The sequence below is a fragment of the Meleagris gallopavo genome, chromosome 29, assembly GCF_905368555.1.
Source record: "Meleagris gallopavo chromosome 29, MGAL_WU_HG_1.1, whole genome shotgun sequence".
NCBI lineage: Eukaryota > Metazoa > Chordata > Aves > Galliformes > Phasianidae > Meleagris > Meleagris gallopavo.
The window spans coordinates 2,516,101-2,539,246 of record NC_139432.1 but is presented as its reverse complement, the minus strand read 5'-3'; the positions used below and the strand labels follow the sequence as shown (position 1 = coordinate 2,539,246).

At 46.8% G+C, this 23,146-nt stretch overlaps 2 protein-coding genes across 4 annotated transcripts; one reads left to right on the top strand and one right to left on the bottom strand.

Annotated features, from left to right (window-relative positions):
- The first annotated feature begins 35 nt into the window (after positions 1-35).
- LOC100543646 (parathyroid hormone/parathyroid hormone-related peptide receptor-like) lies at positions 36-4,395 on the top strand. Its single transcript, XM_010724475.4, has 13 exons — positions 36-110; positions 570-675; positions 1,148-1,258; positions 1,359-1,483; positions 1,639-1,733; positions 2,043-2,226; positions 2,445-2,598; positions 2,755-2,815; positions 3,223-3,289; positions 3,413-3,511; positions 3,652-3,789; positions 3,869-3,910; positions 4,036-4,395. Exons 1-13 carry the CDS (start codon positions 36-38, stop codon positions 4,393-4,395), a joined length of 1,617 nt encoding a protein of 538 aa, XP_010722777.2.
- Positions 4,396-6,381: 1,986 nt separating this feature from the next.
- On the bottom strand, positions 6,382-23,140 carry DDX42 (DEAD-box helicase 42). Of its 3 annotated transcripts, XM_085211173.1 has the most exons (18): positions 22,990-23,140; positions 21,492-21,728; positions 21,037-21,187; positions 20,374-20,435; positions 19,589-19,625; positions 17,997-18,146; positions 17,616-17,720; positions 16,908-17,027; positions 16,228-16,404; positions 15,614-15,742; positions 14,980-15,079; positions 14,272-14,319; positions 13,627-13,724; positions 12,116-12,392; positions 11,224-11,450; positions 9,917-10,027; positions 9,274-9,375; positions 6,382-8,401 (listed from the first exon to the last, which is right to left on the bottom strand). In XM_085211173.1, exons 2-18 carry the CDS (start codon positions 21,710-21,712, stop codon positions 7,682-7,684), a joined length of 2,835 nt encoding a protein of 944 aa, XP_085067299.1. In that variant the 5' UTR covers positions 21,713-21,728; positions 22,990-23,140; the 3' UTR covers positions 6,382-7,681. The 3 variants fall into 3 exon arrangements, with proteins under 3 accessions (XP_085067299.1, XP_085067300.1, XP_019478930.1); XM_085211174.1 differs by lacking the exons at positions 21,037-21,187; positions 21,492-21,728; positions 22,990-23,140 and having other exon boundaries at positions 19,589-20,005; positions 20,374-20,422; XM_019623385.3 differs by lacking the exons at positions 19,589-19,625; positions 21,037-21,187; positions 21,492-21,728; positions 22,990-23,140.
- Positions 23,141-23,146: the final 6 nt, after the last annotated feature.

Below are 23,146 nucleotides of genomic sequence, written 5' to 3'. Positions count from 1 at the left end.
GGGACACGGCTCCCATCCCTCGCTGGCTCCGTCCCATGGGGTCCGTGGGCAGGGGAGGCATCGTGGCTGCTCTGCTCTGCTGCTGCCTGCTGGGCTCTGCTCGGGCTCTGGTAAGTCTGCATTGGCTCCTTCGTTCTCTTTGCTCTGTTGGCTTTGATTATGCATTACTAATTGCAGCCCGTGATGGTCGGGGATCTCATGGCTCCGTGCTCCCACTGATGGCTTTTCAGCAGTGGGGGGGACACTGATGGGACAACGCAGCCCCACACCTTTGTGCTCTGCAAACCCCACATCTTTGTTCCTTCCATTGCCAGTGCTGCTGCTTTGCCCATCCTGGGCACCATCCTGCCCACCCCAAATTTCATCCTATGTTGCTCTGCTCTTCCTGCAGTGCTTGGTGTTTCCAAACAGGACTCTGTGATCCTGTGACTCCCAGGGAGAGTGCAGTGCTGTGGGGCTGCAGCCTTCATTTCCATCCCGGCTGCTCTGGTGGTAGAGCAGATCTGAGCCACCCTCAGACAGCAGCGGCCCCACTGTGCTGGGCTCCTCACCCCTATTTCTGTGGGCAGGTGGACCCTGATGACGTTCTCACTAAGGAAGAGCAGATTTATCTCCTGGTGGAAGCCAGAGAAAAATGTCAGAGAGACATCAGAGCTCAGCTGGAGAAGGTCAAAGGTAGCACCTGGTCCTGCACACGGGTGGGCCTGGGGGACCGGGCTGTGTCCCCTCTGATATCAGCAGGACATGTGGGGGACACGCAGTTCTTAGGGACAGCAGGGTCCTGGTGTGGGTTTGTGAGGCTCCTTTGTGTGTAATTAGCTGCTAATCAAACTCTCACCCTGATGGGCCATTGCTGGCTACATCAGATTGCTCCATGCACACTGCAAATGAGAGTACAGGGATGGGATGGGATGGGATGGGGATGGGGATGGGGATGGGGATGGGATGCATGTGATGGATGGGGATGGGATGGGGTTGGAATGCATGCCATGGATGAGGATGGGAGGTGGACAGGATTGGAAGCATGGGATGGGATGGGATGGGATGGGATGGGATGGGATGGGATGGGATGGGATGGGATGGGATGGGATGGGATGGGATGGATGCTGTGTCACTGGGACATGCAGTGTCTTTGCCCCCTCATCAGACACCAACTGCCTCCCGGAATGGGATGGAATCATTTGCTGGCCCAAAGGCTCTCCAAGCCAGGAGGTGGCCGTGCCCTGCCCTGATTACATCTATGACTTCAACCATAAAGGTGAGCACTTGCAGCTGAGCAGCACCTCAGGAATCACCTCAGGGACACTGCTGGGTTTGCTGCGGGTCCTGCAGCTCTCAGAGTCCCCTTCTGTCCCCAGGCCGTGCCTACAGGTACTGCAGTGCCTACGGGACCTGGGAAGTGACCCTCAGCCTCAACAAGACCTGGGCCAACTACACCGAATGCGCTGTGCTCTTCTCCTCCGAGAGCCGGAGCCGTGAGAAGGTGACTGGAAGGTGCTGGGAAAGGGGCTGGGATGGGAGCAGGACTCAGATGTCCCCCTTTGTCCCCCCAGCACTCCCAGTTCTCCCTGTGCTCTCAGCCCAGAGCAGAAGGGACACAGGCTGTGGGAGGTCTGGAGCAGAGCCCTTCTCTTCCAGGAGGTGTTTGACCGCCTGCACTTGATGTACACCACTGGCTACTCCATCTCCTTGGCCTCCCTCATCGTAGCCGTCTGCATCCTCTCCTACTTCAAGTAAGGAGGAGCTGAGCTCCTGTCCCCATGGGAGGAAACCTCCCCATTGCCCTGTGTGCAGCAGCCCCTGGGGAAACTGGAACCTCTCCAGGCCGTTCCCAAAGCCCCCAGGCACCGCATCTCATTGGCTCCCCATGACCAACACACCCCATTTTTGAAGGTGTTGAAGACCCAGTCTCACCCAGATCTGCCTCCTGGGGGGCTGACGCTTTGGAGTTGATGTCCAGCCCCCTATCATCACCTGGCAGCCCCCATGGAATGAGCTGTGGGGCAGCTGGGGTTGTGCTCATGTCACACCCTTCTCCATAGGCGCCTGCACTGCACTCGCAACTACATCCACATGCATCTCTTCACCTCCTTCATCTGCCGGGCAGCGAGCATCTTCCTGAAGGACGCCGTGCTCTACTCGGGTGTGCTGGGCAGCGAGGCGAAGCTGAGGGAGGAGGACCTGGGGGCAGAGCTGAGCCCCTCACCAGGCCAACGCAGCCACCTGGTAGTGCACAGAGACAGGACTGGGGAAAAGGGGGATTTAGGAACTTGGAAGTGTGGGGATATGGACTGTGTTACTTGGGGTGATGCCGCTGGGAGGGATGGGACAAAAGGCCAACCATAGCACAGCTGTGTTCTCCCTGTGCTTTTGCTGGACAAACCCAGAAGAGATGTAGCTCTGGGGGAGGACTGATGTGGGCACCTCTCTGACCCACGTCACAGGTTGGCTGCAAGGTGGTGGTGACGCTCTTCCTCTACTTCCTGGCCACCAACCACTACTGGATCCTGGTGGAAGGTCTCTACCTGCACAGCCTGATCTTCATGGCCTTCCTCTCCAACAAGAACTACCTGTGGGTCCTCATCATCATTGGCTGGGGTGAGTTTGGACCCCAACCCAACGCTGCTGAGCCCAGCAAGGAGCTGAGGCACCAGCCAAGCAGCACCGATGAGGGCAGTGGAATGTAAACCGTGAATCGGTTTGGGCTGCAAACACCAATCTCAGCCGTGTTCCTCTTGTGTTCCATCCCTCCAGGTCTCCCTGCTGTGTTTGTGTCCATCTGGGCCAGCGTCAGGGCCTCCCTGGCAGACACGCAGTGCGTAGATCCATCTCCTCCAGCAGTTCTTTGGGGAGGGGAAGGCAGGTTGCAGATGCTAGCAAGAAATCTGCGGGCATCAGAACTTCAGAAAAGATTTCCAAAAAGAACAAGAGGAGTCAACAAACACATAAGGCTTGGTCATAAAACTGCCAGTAGTTGAGACCCGTAATATCTTTGTCTTGCTCATGGAAGGAAGCCAGGTGCAGGCTGACATCATACACTGATAACTGGTGCCAAAATGATTTACCCAAATCCCCAAACTCCTCCCAGCCAGGTGCTCTGGGACAGCAAAGAGGGGAAGGTGGGAGGACAGGAGATGGGGACGGTGATGGGGGGACAGGCAGCCATCGGCTGCCATCAGGATTTCAGGTATTTCTTTGGTGTGTCCTCCCCATTCTCTTCAGGTGCTGGGACCTCAGTGCAGGGAACATGAAGTGGATTTACCAGGTCCCCATCTTGGCTGCTGTTGTGGTAGGAAATTAACAATCCGTTCTGGGGAAGAGGGGACTGAGCACCCCAGGGCTGTTTGCTGCCATTTACAGGGCTAGGTCCCTGCAGGCAACAAACCCAACGTGGGTGGGTGGCTGTTGGCAGGTGAACTTCTTCCTCTTCCTCAACATCGTGCGGGTGCTGGCCTCCAAACTCTGGGAGACGAACACGGGGAAGCTGGACCCCCGGCAGCAGTACAGGCAAGTGCAGGCCTGGCTCATTCTCTGCCCATTTCATGGGGATGGATCCCCGTAGGGCTGTGAATGAAGAGCAGAGCTGTGGGGATGGCCGTGGGAGGTGGCTGGCAGATCTCAGCTCACCGCCTGATTTCTCTTCCCAGAAAGCTGCTGAAGTCCACACTGGTGCTGATGCCGCTTTTTGGAGTGCATTACGTGGTGTTCATGGCCATGCCCTACACCGAAGTCTCGGGGGTCCTGTGGCAGATCCAGATGCATTACGAGATGCTCTTTAACTCCTCTCAGGTATGATGCTCCAAGCACAGCGATGCTCATCCAGGAATCCAAGCTCAGGACTCAAAACTCCTCCATCTTTTTTTGGCAGGGTTTCTTTGTGGCTTTTATCTACTGCTTTTGCAATGGGGAGGTAAGCGAAGGGCAGCATCTTTCCCTGCACTCCCTGGATAACCAAAGGGAAAACTCAGATTTGAGAAGGGAAGGGAAGACTGCTTTGCTGGCTCTGAGCACCAGCAGCTCTGATCTCTTCCGCAGGTGCAGGCAGAGATTAAAAAAGCCCATTTTCGGAGAAGCCTGGCGCTGGACTTCAAGCAGAAGGCGCGTGCCAGCAGCGCAGCAGGGAGCTGCTGTTACGGTGGGCTGATGTCCCACGGCACCACCAGCTTCAGTGTGAGCCTGACAGGGCGAGGGCCGGGGGGCACACAGCCCCGGGGGCTGCTTCCCCCTGCCCGTGGCAGCCTGCCAGGTTACACCCCCAGCTCCTGTGCTGCAGAGCTTTTGTCTCATCTGACGCAGGAGATGAGCCAGAAAACCTGCGGGGAAAACACCTTGGGCTTAAAAGACCTGGATGAGAGTCACCCCAGTCTGAACAAAGAGCTGGAGACGATGCTATGAAGTTAACACTGCATCTCCCAGCTGCACTGGTCTTTGTGTTTTGGGCAACTTTCTGCTTGCATGGAGAGTTGGGGCAGGAAATAGTAACTGAATCAACTCATCGCCCTTTTCCTCAGAGCCAACGTGCCAAGGAACCACGTGCTCCTGCTCCTTCTTGTACCTACCTGGCCTAAAATTGAGCAGCAGTTCAAAACTTCATTTCCTTCCACGTGCAGGTGATGGTGTAAGTGATGTCTGCATGCAAAGCCTTGAATCATCACAGGAAACAGTCCTCCAGGCTCAATGCCTTGTTGTGATGGTTTAGAAAGTGACTTCAGCTCCAGTGCATACAAAATTGAGCCAGTGAGATTGTACCCTTTAAGTCTGACTCCCCTGTTCAGCTGTACCCAATTCCTGCTGTACGGTGCGAGAGGGGCAGAGCAGCTCACCTCACCCTCACCTACATCCTTGTACAGCCCATGGATGTGTGCAGTGATCGGTTACAGGACAGCTTGAGGGTGTGAAGAGCTGGAAGCCCAGCCAGCATCACAGCCCCCCAGCTCTGCCCTCCCTGCTCGTTCCTGGGGCACAGCCAGCCCAGCACTGCTGCCCCCCTGCGAGGCAATGCTCACTGCTGGGTAAAGACACTGCTGAGAATCCTGCGATGCCCTGCCCAGACAGATGGGTGGGAGAGAGAATTACAGCACTGCTGGGAGCGGGGATACACTTGTTCTAATGAGACAGTAATTTCATAATAAAGATAGCAACAGAGAGCATGTGAATAATTGTGTGTGCATTCATAGACCTTTCCAGTGAAAAGCTAAGATGTAAACAGAGTCACAAGGATTAGAAATCACTGGGGGGACCACCAGCCAGGGGATGTGAGGGCACAGAGGGGCACCGGGTCTTGAAGATGGCACATCTTCATCACCTCCCACTCTTTTTGCTCCACTGTGGAGCACGAGAGGCAGGGGGTGCCTGAGCCAGGAGCAGGATTATACTTTACAGACAAACCTGAGCTTCTTGTAGTTGATTTGTGCTGATTTGTGCTCCTGACTCTTCAGAAGAAAGCACAGCCTGCCACTGCAAGGAGAGAAACTCTTTTTCAGGGTAGTTGGCATGCAGCTCACACTGCTACCTTGTTCTGGGGAAGAGGAATCAGCCCTGTAATCCATCTAACACAGACCTGTGAACTGACATTTATAGCTCTCTGCCACCGATCAATATTTACTCGTCCAAGTCTCCGGGGCTCCTGGTAGCTGAGAGAGGGGTGAGGAATTTCAGTAATCCTATCAAAACAGCAGAGGGATGCATTTAAAAGAAGGGGAGAAAGCACATGCTACAGCCAGGCCAGTTCCCAGAGGCAGCAACATGAAACCAAGGGGGGAAGGAGCAGATGGCAGCTTCAGATTATAGAGCCATTTTCTGGTTTTAGAACTCAAATCTTTAACTGTGATAAACACTGAGTGCGATAAGGAAAGGGGAACCAACAAAGGCTCCTGAACACCTGCCTCAGGAGATCATCCTCACCTTAATGCTGACCACTAAATAAACTCTTCAGTCTTGCGGAGTTCAAACCAGTGCAAAAAGTGATGGGATAATTCAAGTGGAAGCTGTTCTAGAAACTGCATCAGAGCTGTTTATGAGGGGGCCTGAAGAGTCAAACTTGGACTGAACTGAGGACATTTGCAATGCCAGGCACATCACGAGTGTTGCCGAGTTCTCTTTCCAGCCCCGGGACAACTCTGAAAGGTCGGGATAAGCCATGTGTCCTGCACTTCTCCACTTGTAAAATGGAATAACCCAAACCCCACAAGGCTTTGGAGCTTAAATATGGTTTTCAAATCTGTTTGAGGTAAAAGATGGCGAGAAAAAACGTGGAATTATTTTCTCAACTACTTCTGGTGAAAGAAAGGGATGCAGTCAGATCTCCAATAGGACAAATCTCTATCCCAGTGCCAGGAGAGCCAAAGGAAAAACTGGAGAATGAAAAGCACGTGCCAGGTGTTTTGTCTCAGTAATAAAACATTTACTAAAGCAAGCAGAAAGCAAATGCACAGCGGATAAAGAAAACATCACAATGTCACAAAAACCTGACAGTTTCTGATACTTCTCTGAGCAGAAACAAGACAGAGGTGAGTGCTGACGTGTTTCAACACAAGAGCTCCTCCTTACCTTCATGGCGCAAACAAAAAAGAAGTTAAAAAACAGATAATGCACACAGTGAGTTAAAAACGGGCAAGCAAGATTTTACAGTTTTAACTACACGTGTCCAACGTGGGGTGATATTTGAGCTGTTCCACTCCATCGATTGCTTTTCAGGTTCTCCCTAAAGGCTTCTGAGCAGCAGGTCCCTGAATTTCAGAATGAAGCCCTTTCATTGAGCTTCATTTCATGGGGGGCACCTTTGATTGCTGTGGGCATATCTACATTTTTATTTTTTTTTTTCCCTTTTTTTGTTTTTACTTTGAAAGCAATCAGCCCTCTCATAACAGAGGGTGCATAGGCACAGCAGAGAGACACGTTTGCTATGCAGGCTTCCACCCAAATGAAGGTTATTGGGAAAAAAAGAGGTTCTTTACAAGGGAAAAAAAGACACCTGGGCAACAGGATTGCTGTACTGACCACAGACAAAGCAGGGACTCCACCCCCTACTTGTGAAATTGTGGTTAATTGGGCTGGAGAAGGATCCCTTCAAAAGCTTTCATAAGAAATGAAAGGAAAGAAAACTCAACTTGTTCCATCCCACCTAAAGCAAGAAAAATTGATACATTCTTAAGTGACAGGGAGAGATGGAAGGGGCAATCTGGAAGCCAAAATTTATTTGGGGATAAAAGAGGGTGTGAAAAGAAGAAACTGGAGAAGAACTCACCATAGTGAACAAACTGCTGAAAGGTTAATGTTAAACAGGTGGGTCCTGAGCATCAATAGATGGACTGGTTTCTAAGTGGGTATGCTGGTTAAGAAAAGACAACCTGAAACAGTTTCTTATTGTTCCAAGGACATGAAACAGCTTCTTTCTTGTCAAGAAGATCTGTTTAAATCCAGCAGAGTTATTTGAGCACTGAACGTTTAAAAGCAGAACCCAGGTAGCTTTATCAAAATGATTTCTTTTTGACTAAGCATTGCATGTACACACCATTAGAGTGAATGTCTGCAGGTGTACGGCGCAGACTCGCGTGGGGAGTTTGCGTGGCTTCCTTCTCCTCCCCCAGCTGCTCAACAACCAGTTACCAAAAAACCAAGAAATCCTCTGGATAAAAGACAGCACTACCTGCAGAAACCCCAGGCTGTGAAGCACCAGCTTTTAACTGTCCCATCGGCTCTTCTTACGTTTTGGGGGCTCTGGGACAGCAAAACCATCTGTCTTGTTGTCTCGGCTGCCGGCATCCTTCCTGTTCTCACCATTCCTGCTCTCGTTGCTCCTCCCTTCGCTGATATTCCTGCCGTCGACGTTATTGCGATTGGCACCTCCCACGTCGGCGAAGTGCCGGCTCTCAGCGTGGCGATGGCTGTCCCCGTGTCGGCCCTCCCCGTGCCGATAGGCATCGCTGTAGCGACCGCCCCCCTCTCCGTGATGCTGCAAGTCGTTGTAGCGACCGCCGCCCTCCCCGCGGCGCGGGACCTCGTTGTGCCGACTGTTCCTGTTGTCGCTGTAGCGTTCCCTAACGATGCCGCCGCCTCCGCCTCCACCGCTGCCACCGCGAGGAGCGCCGCCGGCGCTGCCGATGCCTTCCCGATTAGCGGCGCTGGCGTTTGCGCTGTTGGTGTTGTTGTAGCCCTGCATTCCGACGCTGGGAAAGGTGGGAACGCTGCTCAGAGTCCCGGTGCTGGTGAAACCCGGGACGCCCTTTGCTGCTGCGGTGGCTGCAATGGGGCTGTCAGGGTTTGCAGCATTTTGTTGTGCAGAACTTGTAGGTACTGAGTTCAAGCTCCCAGCGCTGGTCCAGCCACTCGCACCAGCAGCAGAGCTTCCAGTCTTTTGGTTATTTAAGCTTGCAGCAACAAAGTGGCTCTTGTACTGAGACTGCCAGAAAGAGATGGAAAGGAAAAGAAAAAAAAGTGTGTTTACCTCTGTGCTGCACTGCAGAACACACAGCCATCACGCAGACACAAGCCTGTCCTGAACTTTGGGATGTCCCCAGGAGAAAGAGCTCCTACAAAAACTCATTCTTGGAGTGAATCAGAATCACAGATTGGCAAGGGTTGGAAGGGATCACGAAGCTCCAACTCCCTGCCACACGCAGGGCCACCAACCTCCACATTTCATACCAGCCCAGGCTGCCCAGGGCTCCATCCAACCTGGCCTTGAACACCTCCAGGGATGGACGGGCATCCACAGCCTCTCTGGGCAGCTGTTCAGCACCTCACCACTCTCATAACAAAGAACTTCCCCCTGAAATCCAACTGAAATCTTCCCTCCCTCAACTTCAGACCATTTCCCCTTGTCCTGCAGTTATCAACCCTTTCAAAGAGTGATTACATTACTGCAGTGCTTATCAACACAGAATTAGTAGCAGACATCTGTTGCCTGACCACAGAAACAAGGGGACTTCTATATTGTGGGGTTAATTTTTACGCTCAAGAGTGCCAAACAGGATCAAGCATAGTAACAAACAAAATCCAGAGGCAAAAAAGAGCAAATAGGCAGTAAAACACAAAATCTGGCCAATGAATGTTGTGCAAATATGTTCAGTCCAGCCTGCATGCTAATTCTTCCACTTCAGACTCCATGCCCCAAGTGAATGAGACATGGCTGCAACTACCAAACTCAATTTCCCTGAAGTCAGCAGGGTTTCTGCACTTTCAGGGGAGAAAAAGTTTGTTTCAAACTATCAGTAGGAAACATTTTCCACCCCATTTCCTTTCCTCTTGAGTTAGAACTTGGATTGAACCAACCTGAAAAGCTGCTTTCATTGCTGTAAGTCTGTCTCCCATTGCCCCAGATGATGGCTTGTATGCTTCATAGTTACTCATCACACTGTTGTTGTTGCCACGGTCCTAATCAGAACGACAAAGGACAACTGGAGAGATTTATCCAACAGAAAGACATCACATTTCACATTTTACAAACCTATCATCACTCTGCACTCAGGGGATACACCCACTAAGGACCATGGACCTTCAGAGAGCACTGAGCAGCAGTGCAGTCTGCCCAATGTTCTTCAGGACAACAGAAAAGCAAAGGTGCAGGAGCTCTAAGCAACTCACTATGCAACAGTATAACCGTATTTACCATCTCCCTACAGCACAAGCAAAATGGGATCAGATGGTGGTGTTCACAGATGTCAGAAGCGTGACAAAGTGTGAACAAGACTTCAGCTGTGATTTCTGGATGAATGATGAGCACGATGCATTTCCAGCATGCCTGCAGTTTGTTCCTGTAAATGTTGGCAGTGAGCTGTTCTCCTAGGATGGACAGACCTATGCCATTTTGTGGAAGCAGAGGTTGTACTGACACAAATTGTTACACGGAAAAAAGGCAGCCCTAAGTTTAAAAGACCCAAGGACTGTAACCAACTTCTTCAGCATTCCTACTTACAGAACTCTCTGATCCCAGGCCAGGACGCTCACGATATCCTAAGCCACCACCACCAATATTCAGCTTCTTGCCTTTTCCTCCTTTGAAACGGGATTTCCGGAACCACGGGTTCTGTGCAAAACAAAAGCAAAGGGGAACAACACAGGGAAAAAGCAGCTTGAGAAACACAGGCAATGAAACTTAGAAAAGAAGGATTTTGAGCATTTTGAAAGAAAAAGATGAAGCATGCTGTTTCCCAATCCAGAACACAGCTGTTGCAAGGGATGGGACAGGGCAGACTGCACTGAGTGGTAACTTAAGCTGCAGAAAGTCCTGCCACACAGCTCTGAAGCTTTCCCTACAAATGCTCCTTATGAAAACTGATTTTACGTCCTGATCTCTTATCTATGTTAAAGTTTCAGAGGCTTGCTTTCTCTAAACCCAGGAATAAGTGCCATTTCTAATGTTATTCACTTGAGAGGTCTGCATTTACTCATTCCTGGGTTTTATGGATCTAGCCCATTGGCTGGTTAAGAAGAAATGAAGTTTTATCAGTGAAACTTTCTGCAACAAGCAGTGGCCAGGAAGGAACAGCCCAACCAGACCTCCCACTGCCAGGTTTTTAAATAATGGTTAGCTATGTGTCTCATCATGCCTGGTAGCTTGTTCAGACCCAAGTAAGTCCATAAGCCAAGCCATTCAGCTTCTGTCTTCTCTTCTGACAGGCAGCCTATGGAGCTGTGCATCACAGATTGTGTCACTTCTGAAAATGCTGCCTCTGTACGTCAGAAAAAAGCCCATTTACTTCCAGCAGTTGGCATCCGAGCTCTTGGTGATGAAGTCAGAAGTGTGTTAACCTATCTTTGAATGTGGAGATTACCAAAAAGCCTTTGGTCTCCTGCAGCTACATGGCCAGCACTGTGGTGCAAGTATTTAACTATCAGTCATACCTATATATAGCAAGCCTGTCAGACAGCACTGCCAAACAACAACCAGTTCAAACAGTGAATTAACCTGTAATCGTTTTCCAGTTCAGCTTTCAACTAACTTGCATTTTCTAGGTACCTGCCATAAATGCAGAGCAAAAATCTGATTGTAATGAGACACCAGAGTAGGTTACATATTGGAGTCCAAGATCTTCACCTCTCCCTTTCTTTCAAAAGTTATTAAATAAACCCACTGCTGTGCCAAGCCTGCTTAAAAACAATAGAGGTTGCCAAAAGAACACTGAGGATATATGATGGAACCCAAAACAAGTCTCCAAGTTCCTGGTTTTCTCTGCCATCTAATTAAGAACAGCTTTCCTCACAAAGTTTTTTGCTTTGTACCTGCATTGCTAGATCCAACAGCTCTTTGGAAACATGTTGATTAGCACCTTCCAGATTTCTGACAAGATCCCCAGCGAAGTTGCTGTCCTTGGGAGTCAGCAGGGTGTAGGCAACTCCCTTCTCGCCCGCCCTGCCGGTACGCCCGATCCTGTGGGTGTGTGTGTCAATGTCCCGAGCCACATCGTAATTAATCACAGTCTTAATGGAAGGAATATCCAACCCACGAGCTGTAATCAAGAGCAATACAGTGGGAAGGATCATTACACCTTGCAAGGACTCAAAGCAATGCCATTCATACCAGCACATCATTCTGCTCCAGCACGTGAAGTTTCTACACGAACAGATCATAGTTAAGACATCTTTTGTGGGCTGAAACTCTTTGTTATCTTAAGTGCAGAGATATCATTCATCACCAGCTCACAGGACTGGAGATGGAAGATATCAGTTCAAATAACTGTTACTTCAAGAGAGAAAGAGGTCTTGAATAAAGGACTGTGACGTTCATTCTTTGTTCAGCTAAACATCTGGGTACAAAAGCTGTTCTATAGAAGGCCTCAAGTGTTTCCACCTCCTTTTCATATAAGCATAAGTAAATTTGTCAGCTGATTAATTAATAGCAACTATTTCCTTCAGAAGCAGCTTATTTACTTTCTGTATATTAAAATATCTTTCTCTTTCTCTCTCTCTCTCTCTCTCTCTTTCTATCTGTCACTGTATATTTAACATCACTAGGAAACTATCATAATAAAATCCCTTGCTAACAGTGTATACTTCTGAAAAACATCTGGGACACAGTGTGTAGCAGGCCCTCTTGTCTTCCACTGAGGTGTGTTACCTTTCCTGCTGATATCCACAACTTGCATGAGCTGCAGTTCCTTATAAATCCACATACCTGCTACATCAGTAGCTACCAGTATCGGGATCCCCTTTTTCTTAAATTCTGAAATGACTTTATTCCTCTCACTCTGGTCCATGTCACCATGAAGGAGCCCCAGGTTATGATCCTCCTGCTTGAGGTTATTAGCCAGCTCTTCAGCGTTTGCCTTCTTAGTGACAAACAGGAGAACACTCCCAGAAGATGTGAACTCCACAAGGCGCCGTGTCAGCCAGTTCCACTTGCTGGGACCAGAGGGGAAAATCTCCACTATTTGAGTAACGTCTTCATTTGCCTAAGGAGAGAAATAAGCAGTGCTGCAGGATGCAAAGGGTGGTACAGCAAACACAGACCGAATAAAAATCAGGAATTTGAACTGATTTTGAGAGCAGAAGCAGGGAACTGACATTCTCCTCTGAGCGAGGCTGCAGCTGCCTCCTGCTCACTTCATGGCTGACCACTTTATCTTCACAGTGCAGAAATGGCAGGAGAGGTGAGCTACACTTTAAAAAACTCGAGAGGCAAACTGCAGTTGCTGACATGATGCAGTTTAGCATCCAACTGACAGGAAGATGAGTATTTACAATTCTGATGTGAGGTTTGAGGTGGAGGGGGTGATCATCAGTGAAAGGTATTCAAATGGGGGTCAGAGAAAGCACCTCTGTGAGCTGTGACTGCCCAGAGCATCACAGAGAAAGGAGGTATAAACAGACTCCCTGTCCACTTTACTGAGATAATAAAAGTGCAGTGGGGCAAAAAACTATCTGGAAGTTTCTAGGAAAGATTTGGTTTTTACACATTTAAATGGTAATTACTGGGAGGACTAAGTTCTCAGACTAGTAATTTTGACCAGAGAAAAGAAACTGACTGAACAAGATAAGCTGCTCCTTCTCTTAAGCAAAGCATAGGAAAAACAGTTTCCTAGAAAGACAAGGCTGCAGGTAGCTACTCATTTTTTGTTAGTAAGGAATATCTCATGGGGACAAAAAATGCAGAGAATGGGCGGAAAAAAAGAATGTTCAGAAGACAGCTTGTGAAACTTTGCAACAGTGCAAAGCCTCTTCACAGTAAGTGTGCACATCCACCCACTTCAACTGCAGCAATAAGTCTGCTAGCAGTTCAACTGCTACGTCAAGCAAGTATAGAATCAACAATCCCACATAAACCAGCTGAAAGGCATTACAACCAGCTTCAAATCCTCCACTGCAAAAGCTGTCATTGTTTTATTTATCCTTGTGAGACAAAGCAGAAGGATATACCCACTGATTCAGTCCAGCAAACAGATCAGTCACTGCATTAATGTTGTTTCACTGCACGATGAAACTCACCCACCACCACACGAATATGTGCTGGCAAAAAGCTCAGTAAAATCAACACAAAGAACAGCACAACAACAACAACCACCCAAAATATTCTTTGCTAAACATTAAGTATTTCCTTCTAAATTTATGAGCTGGCTGCTGCAGTTTAACATAAATTTCAGACAACGGTGTGATTCATTTCTGTGACTGTCTCAGAAGTGTGATTACCTCTCCAATGTCTCCCTGCACCACTCGAATTGGGTCGATCAGAATATCTCGGGCCAATTTCTCAATCTTCTTACGGAAGGTGGCACTGAACAAAAGGGCTAAAAGGAGGAAAAAAACAGTATTTGAATTCTCTGAAAAATAAATCTTTTACGATTGTGACAACACTGCATGCGTGTTATAAACCTGTATGGCTGTATTGTGTCAGTGATCCAAAGCTACAGTCTGTCTTACCAGTTGTAAGGAGAATCAGAAGTCACACTATTAGAATTCCTCAAAGGAGAAACACCTTTCATGGTATTTGAAACAAGATGTGAATAATACGTGGCATGCTGCAAGCCTTTTTTTAATCACAGTTTAGAACATGGGATCTCAAAGCATGTGAATATTAATTCAACTGATCATCCTTCCTCTGAGTAAAGACTGCAGGGGGATTACAGAGGGATGAACAATCTGGTAACAAATGCTCACACTTCACAAGCAACCTCTCCCAGCAGCCCACAAAGAGTAACACCACAGAATCCTGCAGAATGGATTTCCTGTTCTTGTCACAGCCACGCAATCTCTGTTCCAGATTCTGAACTGGCAGTCCACCACACAGCCTCCTTCAGCTCCCAGTAGTTTAATGTGAAACATGCTCATACTCACTCTGTCTATCCGGACGCACGTGGCTTGCAATTGATCTGACCTGGTATTCTGGAAAAGAAGGAACACGCTCCAATCAACACTGCATGTTTGTTAGCAAGTAGAATAACTCAAAGTGCAACTTCACTACTTTATTTAACAAACAGAATGAATGAATGCTTCTTGTTCTATTGAATTTTGCTGTGACTTTCCAGTTCTCTCTGCCGCAGAAGGAAAGTTCCTTTACTGTACAAAGTTCAGCAAAAAGTTCTTTAAGCAAAGATCTGAGCTGAATCAGAGTGCACCCTGCACATCTCAGGTGCCTCCCTCGCTTTGCAGAATCAAAGCACTCTCAGATTTTTACTATGCCCCGTGATTCTCGGGCACGTATCCAACATCAGACAGATGGGAATGACTGATCCTGTTCCAATAAAGCAGAGAGTTCTTACAACACCACTGGATTGCATTCACAGAATCAAGGCAGAGAAGTGAGTTGGCTGCAGATATTCATCACTTTTAAGATAAAAATCAGGATTTCTGGAATTTATCAACTGGGTTTCACAGATCTCTATATCAACAGATATTAGATGTTTCAATAATTGTGTGTGTTACTGTGTATACTTTCCTTAAGTATTTTCCAGTATACAACACTTCAGGAGTTATAAACAGTCACACTGAGCAGAGAAACACACACCACTGCCTTCCAAAACAGTGACTTTTGTTAGAACATACCAAACCCCATATCAAACATTCTGTCTGCTTCATCAAACACAAGGTAAGTGACTCTCTGAAGGTTTGTAGCTTTCTTTTTCACATGATCAATCAAACGACCCTGTTGGGAGAGTGGGGAAATAAATATTAACAGTCAGTTTGCAAGCATATTAAAAGTGTTAACATACTCAACCTCAGAACTCGTGCTCTTATCCTCACCATATCTGCTTTTATCCTCACCAGAGGCATAGAACAGAAAACATCTCAGGGCTTAGTCCAGAACTAAATGTCAATATTCAAGGCTTAGAAACAAATAACTAAATCTCTCATCAACTACACTGTCAAAGCTGAATTTTAGGGATAGCTTTTGAAGGGCAGCAGTGCTGACATCCAAGAATTGACCATTCTTCATTTCAATTAACTTTAACTGGGAACTGACTATTAAAACCTCAAGTTTTTGGTGCAGGAGTTACTCATGCTTTGCTTTTTTGGCCCAGTACCCCAATAAATAGCCACAATAGAACTTCCCCCAATCAACAGTTTTGCACAAGTTTTTAACCAGCTCTTGCAAAAAGCGAGGTCGTTTGAGAACAGCCCTCATTCAAATCACTCCTGATTCAACGTTTCATTGTACTGTTGGCATAAAGGTACTCACTGGTGTGCAGACCACAATCTCTGCCCCCTCCTGGAGGGCTTTGGCTTGCTCCCACATGCTCCCTCCTCCATAGACTGCTACTGAGCGCAGGTTGTACGCCTTTCCAAAGCGCTTACATTCAGAATGGATCTGAGGATTTAAACAGAACACCTCACAGTTCACGTTACACAGATCTGAGAAAATATACCTACCTTAACAACAGAGCCCTGCTCATGAGGTCCACTTTTCAGCTAACAGCTTCATGAAATTATTCAGAAATCCGCAGGGCTGAACACTCCAACATTTGTGGACAATTTCCATTCGCTTACTGGGAAAATGCATTTAGCCACTCAACTGCAACATGAGCTACAGGCTTCCACACGTACAGCTTGTGGCAACAGACCCACAACACTCTCAATACTTGGGAATAATTTAGGATCACTGTGTAAAATTAACGATGATTTAAAATTTGTCATGATCCTACAGCAAAAAGGAGTGTAAGTGAGGGCTGTGAGCTTACATGGAGTCATGGCCAGGGTAATTTCTTGCAAATGAGGTTCTCTGGCAACTTCTGCACAGAATTTTGCCTTCTCTAGGAACACTGCAGGGCACATACATGCTCTGTGGACACATACCTGTTGGCAAAGCTCTCTGGTCGGGCATACAATCACTGCAATGGGGCCATCTCCTGGTTCAAGCTCCTTTTGATCCATGATGTGAATCAGCATCGGCCAGATGAAGGCTGCTGTTTTTCCACTTCCAGTCTTAGCTATCCCAATCATATCTCTGCCACTCATGGCAACTGGAACACCCTTAAAATAAGGAAATTTTAAACCCATATTCTACCTCGGTATTACACAAAGAGCTCAGATAACAAAAGAAATGCACATTACAAGGACTCACAGCAATATATCTGGATGCATACACAGTTACACACTTTTATTGCCAAATTCAGATTAGCTTGTTTCAAAGACTCAAAGCAAATGTCAGCGTTTGGGCACAGTACTACAGCCTAAGGATATATTCACCTGGCCACAAATGCTTCCTGTCCAGCTGTAAGGATGCTAAAAACAGAATTCTCTGAGCCTATCCCTTCAGTAACCATTCTGAGTGACAAAGCATGCAGTTCATCCCCACTGCTGCTATAAGGACCTTTCAACCTTTTAGAAAAGAAATTTAAAACACCCAAAGCTCGCTTCCTAGAAAAAGGAAACATTTTTTTCTTCGTGACAGTTTGGAAACTAGCATTAAATACATCCTCATATGCACTAAGGACCTTTCTATGTATTCTGTTAGCTCCAGTAACAATCCTCACCTGACATTGTATAGGCGTGGGCTGGGTATACTCAGATTTCCTAATTTGATGCATAAGCTGCTCATCAAATCCAAAATGAGCAAAACTGCTGCCTGGTCTTGGAGGAGCAGCACCGGAGACCTTAGAAATAGAAACATTGTTCATAGAAAACAGTAAGAGAAAAAACAAATACAGAAATGAATGAAGCGTCTTTATTTCAGTAAGTTATTTTTTATTTTTTTTACTTATTTTAAGTAAACTTAAGTTTAACTTGGCACAAATTCCATATGCACTGTGTAAACAGGACTTCCAGATATTAAAAACCAAACATAAATTGTCAATCAACACAAGTTACTAAAAAATCACATCTACCTCCTTGTATAACTGATCTTCTTCCTCCCCAGCTAGTTCCCTTCACAGGGATCACCACACTAACACGTTTCAAATGGGAAAAATACTCAATTCTTGCTTAAAGCATTTCCAGTTTCAGTTCTAAGCTCTGTGGTTCTCAAACAAAAGTGCACCCACACAACTGGCAATGGATGCCCACTTAGAGAAGACTAGAGACAACTTTGAAGACCTGCTGAGGAAAACCATGCTCCTTTATATCAAAGCCACTGAAGGTGTCCAAGAGGCTTGGCATTCCAAACCTTTAATTAAAACTGCTGAGGCAGTTTGAAAGAATGGAAGCAGAGAGCTCCCGAGGATGTGGCTCTGTGACATGCTTACCCGCAGGTTCAGCTTGTGCCGTAACTCCACCACCTGCTGTGGGGTCAGACTGGTGATCTCTTCATGCTCATCGTAGAAGTTTTTCTCAAATGGGGGATATTCAATCTGCAAGAGTAATTACTCAGTTAATCCAAGATTCGAGTTTCTCTCTGAACATCTTAATTTTGGAGGGAAAGGTTTGAGAAAAAGTTAATTGTCTGCAATAACGTTGATTTAATATGAAGTAATTCTAAGGGTCTTCAGTGTGACTCGAGTGGCACAGCAGTGAAATACTACCTGACAACACTGATGCATTTGGAAGGAAGCATATTTCACTCTACTTCCTAGCCCCTGCCTTTCTACAATCCCTCAGACACAACAGGATGCAAAATAACTTCCTACCTCTGAATGGTCAATAGGTGGAAGAGGGTCAATGATTTTTTTGGATGGTGCAATTGGATTCCCATCACTGTCATACTCCAGATTATCCTCTTCCTCTTCTTGCACCACACCAGCAGTGGGGTTTTCAGCCATGTAGCGAAAATAAGCTTCCTGCAGCAAAACATACAGTAAAATTGCATACAACAGGATGCAAAAATACCACCTTTGTTTAAACAGTGTAGATGTTAGACGGCTGTTTGTTTTCACACACATCACTGAGAAACAGAACATTCACTAGGACTGGTTCTTCTAATAAATATCAACAGTTATGCCCAGAAAAAGGACAAGAAGAAACAAAGAGAACAACTACAATGTTCAGTTAGACCACAAAATGCTTTTAAAAAAAAACAAAAAAACAAAAAAACAATAACAAACAACCTTCTTCTCTTACAGGTCTGCTTAAGAACTTCTTCCACTCGTAAGGCTTTAACAATAGAAGAATCTATTCTTATTTCCACATGAACAAAACACAAATGCTGTAGGTTTCTATACAGTGAACACAATGTTACTCTATGTTTACCTCTTTGCTATAAAGAAACTATGCTAAAGTTTCTCCTCTTCCCCTAATTACACTCAAGAAATGAAAAGCAACAGCAAATGGGAAAGAAACTATTTCAGGAGTCCTCTGACACAAGCCCAAGTTAGAAGCTGTCACATGCCACCCTCACAGCTTCTCACAGAATCCCATTTATGTCTCACTGGCACAACAAGACATTCTCATGCAGAAACACCAGCCTCAATGGACTTTCTTCAAGCAAAGATTTATGATCAGATTTTTAAAGCAAGGTTCCATTACAAAGGAATGTGTACACCCATCTGGCTTTTTCATTCACATGGCCAACTGTCACTCAGCCATCTGAATATGCATACAATATACTTCCTAGCAGCTGTCTGCAGGTGTAGGTTACCCTAGCTTGAACTTGAGCATGGCTACATTCAGCAAATTGGTAGCAAAGGCCAACGGGCACAACAAGCCTTCCATCCTCTGTGTTATTACAACTACTGGGGTAGTTATTAACTGTAATTTGGTAGGAAGGTGCAATTTTGAAATGAAGTGCTTCCTTTTTGCTTACTATTCTGTTACAGCAATGCCTACAATCCTCAGAACTGGATTGGATTGTTTGGATACAATCCAAACAGAACTGGAGCCTTGCTGAAAACAAAGAGCAGAAAGCCTGATTCTTGCCCTCAACAGACACAAAATTTCACTGCAAATAACTTCCACAGTGGTGCTCCATATTAGTTGATTCAGCTCATCTCAAACTTGATGAGACCTTTAGATACCAAAAAACCTGTTATACAGGAAGTTGAAATTCAAATGGACTGGAAAAATCTTCTCAAAATAATAAAAAAAAAGAAATGGTCTGCTAGTATTCTTCTTTTTTTAATGAAACACCTAGAAGGGTGGAGGCAGCAGGGTAACCACTAGAGCTTCCTGCTGAATTGTCCGGGTACTGTGCATGGCACTGGAGTTTTGCTTGTACCTAGCAGTTATGTATTTGGGGAGGGAAGATAAACAAATAAGAAGATAGAAAGACTGCATAGGAACTCACTTGGTCATCTTCCTCTTCAATGTCATCTCGAATACCCCTGGAAAAACAAGCGGAGAAAAAAAAAACTTCCCTGCAAGTGTTCCACATACGCAGCTCCATACTTTCAATTGATTAGTGCTGAGCTCCATATTTTGTGGAAGACACAACACTAACAACTCAGTAACATTTATAATCCCAACCCATGGATTTTTCATCCTTTGGTGTCAACCATAACAACGACCCTGCAAAGACTTCATTTTACTTCTATTAACGAGACTGAAAGATTAGGGTTCCGTCTTCCCAGTAGAAGCCACATCAAAGATCATCCTGGTCTAAGCTCTCGATGCTACCAGATGTCCCATAACTGAAGAGGAATATGAGCCAGGAAGTGCAAATCCGGTTCAGAACATCCCCAGGTGGTGATTTGGATCCGGTGTTCTGTTTCAGGACCATGTATAATCTGATCAACCCCATGCAGTGCAAGTCCTACCAACGTTTCTGACATTTACAGCAAGAATCAACGGCATCATTATTTACCTTGGTCAACACTGATAGGTAAGCTGCAAAAATGTAAACTGCTAAAACTCCAAATTTTGCATCCCAATTGTCAGACATTACCTAAAGCATCACCTGACAGGGAACATCTTAAAACAAGTCTGGAGGAGCCTCCAGTATCTCCAGTACTACGGGAAGCAGTACTGTTTCATATTATCTACAGAACAATGAACATCAACAAAATGCATTGGAATTTTTTTTAGCACCATACAAGACATTGTTAGGCTTGGGAATTACAGTAAAGAACTTACTTAGCATTCTTTTTTTCCTTGTCTTTATCCTCCAGCCTCTTCATGTCTCGAGCAGCTTGATCCTAACAGGTTATAAAATTGTGAGACGTTAAAAAAATAACAAGATGATAAAAAAAATGGGAAGGAAAAATCATTCCTACATAACTAGACCACCACACCAGAGAGATAACACTTTCTCAACTAAATCTTCTCTCATCCCACATCCTACTACACTAAACAAGTTTTCCTAGTAATTACTTTGAGATTTAATTATAACTTCGTGGCAGTGTTGCTGAAAAAATACATTCTCTACACTCTTCTGGAAAACACTGTGAAAGAATCCAGCTAAGAATTGCAGCTAAAGAACAGTTTGTGATAAATTCAAATCATTTCCATTCAAGCTGTGAAAAACACACAAATCCTCAGTGTTGCACTTAGAGGTGTACGATGATGCTGTGCAGCCTTAGCATGCCCAGAACATGAAGATAAGCTACTGGAAATTGTATCGACTACCTCCCCATTTAATTCATCTTTGAGTTCTAATTAGCAGCATCTTACATAAAAAACAAAAGCTAAGTGACATTTTGAAGTCAGCTGCCAAAGCCATGACAGGCATTTGCTGCTCCTGATGGGAGAGAAGTACTGCCACGTGAGTTAATAAACATTTCATGAGCTGGGTCTTGCCTCCACTTCAGCCATGAATGCCTCCAGAGGATCATCATCGCTGTCAGAGTCGGCCGATTTGGAATTAAACTGCTGGCGAGTGGGGGAATTCTCTGCAGGAATGTATGGCAAGTCAACATTGCTGTTATCCTCCTCTTCATCCTCAAAGTACCTGAGAAGTCGCAAACATCAGCCCAGTCAGCACAGAGCCCGTAGCAACACACTGTCTTTCGTGGTTTCTGAGTCAAGTTTTCCACACAGAAAAGGATAATAAGAGTCAGTGCACACACAGGGTTTTCCTGCAGGTGACCGACTCAGGTTTCTTCGATATTATTGCTGTGTTAGAGCACTTAGTGTTGAGCGGGCTCTTCTAAATATCGAAACCTCATACATGTCACAAATACTTCCACTGCTCTTGGAAACAGCAAAAGACTAAAACGTAGAACCAGAGAAATGCAAGAAATAACCCTACTTACGCATTTTCTTCATCGAAATTCGCTCGCTTTGACCCAATTTTGTAGAAAGAAGGCAGCTGTGGAGGTCCTGATTTCGCAAACGCAGCAGAAGAACCGGCTGTTCCAAAAGCACTGTGAGACTGCTGAGAAAGCTTCGGCTCCTCTTTCTTTCCAGGGGTTATGGCAAATCCACCAAAACCAAAGCCTCTCTTCGTACCAGGTCCACCTTTATTCCAATTCATGATGCCTTCAATAGATCTGTTAAAATCAGAACAGATAAGCTCATGCCTTTCTGCTTTAGGCAGGTATTGACTACTGGCATGATTTTTCTTGAAAGCAGATTACTGTACTCATGATAAAGAGACCTGGGAACTATAACAGACATGACTTTGATCTGCTCCCCAAAAAGGATTTAGCCTTTGTCCTTTTCTTGTAAGCTTAAGTGCATCTGCAATCTGAATGACAGTAAAACAAAGAAATTCCCTTCTAAAGCAGACGGTGTCTCTAAAATACTACTTAAGCATATGCTGCTTGTCCTGTTTGCTTTACAGCTTTCATTTTTATAAGACAAACAAACTCAAAGCCAGAACCTGGAACACAGGAGAAACAACACTTCCCATTTAAAATAACTTAATTACTTTGTTTGCATGATCAAGTTAACTCATATCTTGAAGATTGCCAAAAAGAGTATGACCACACTGCTTTCAAGTGTGGTGGAATGGGATGGCCCACCAGCCATGAGTCTTATTACAAAAATTCTCACTTCCAGTGGGAATCATACAGTGGCAAAATAAACGAGTTTAAAATAATCTGAGGATAAATCCTGCTGCTGCACCCTGTGCAGAACATTCAGCAGCTCGGGACTTGCTTGGTAAATCTCAAGTCCTGAACACCGGGCTCATCTCAAGGCAAACTCTGCTTTTCAGTGTCCCACAGCACTGCTGGGTGCCCCACCCCTCCGTGCCTGCAGTTTGCCCACCCGCGTGCTCCACAGGAGATCTATCAGCACACACACGGGGCGGATGGCACGCTGCGCTTCTGCTGCTGACAGCACAGCGGGCAACCTTTTCAGTCACAACGTCTGAACTGCGGGACTCTTCCTCACTGTACCGACCCAGAAATTAAGGAACCATTCGTCGGATCTGTCACCCATGTGAAAACCTCCCAGGCGGCTCACTTCGTGCACAGGACGGCAATGGGACGCAGCGGGGACCGTGCGGCAACGCGGGGCTCGGCCCCCCCGCCCCGGGAAGGGCACGCCGGGAGCCCCGGCACGGACCGCCGGAACCGCAGCCGGCGTGCAGCGCCCTGAGCGCCGCGCTACAGCCCGCCATCCCACACGGCGCCGGGCCGCTCTCGGTCCTTCCCGCCCGCGGGGCCCTTTGTGCAGGCCGGGCCCAGGCCGCCAGCAACGCCGCGCCAGGCCTCAGCCCCGCAGCGCCTGGGGGGAGGTGCCGGAGGAGAAGAAGGAGGAGCCGCCGCACCGCCCGGCCCGCCCGGCCCAGCGCCCTTCACTCACCGCGCGGGCAGCGCAGCCGCCAACCGCCGCTCCCCCGGTTACCGGGGCGGGGGGTGGAGACGGAATGGAGCGCCGCACCGATGTGCGTGCGTGCGTTCAGACGTACGTACGTGCGTGCGTGCCGCGCTGACGTCAGCGCGCCGTACTGAGCATGCGC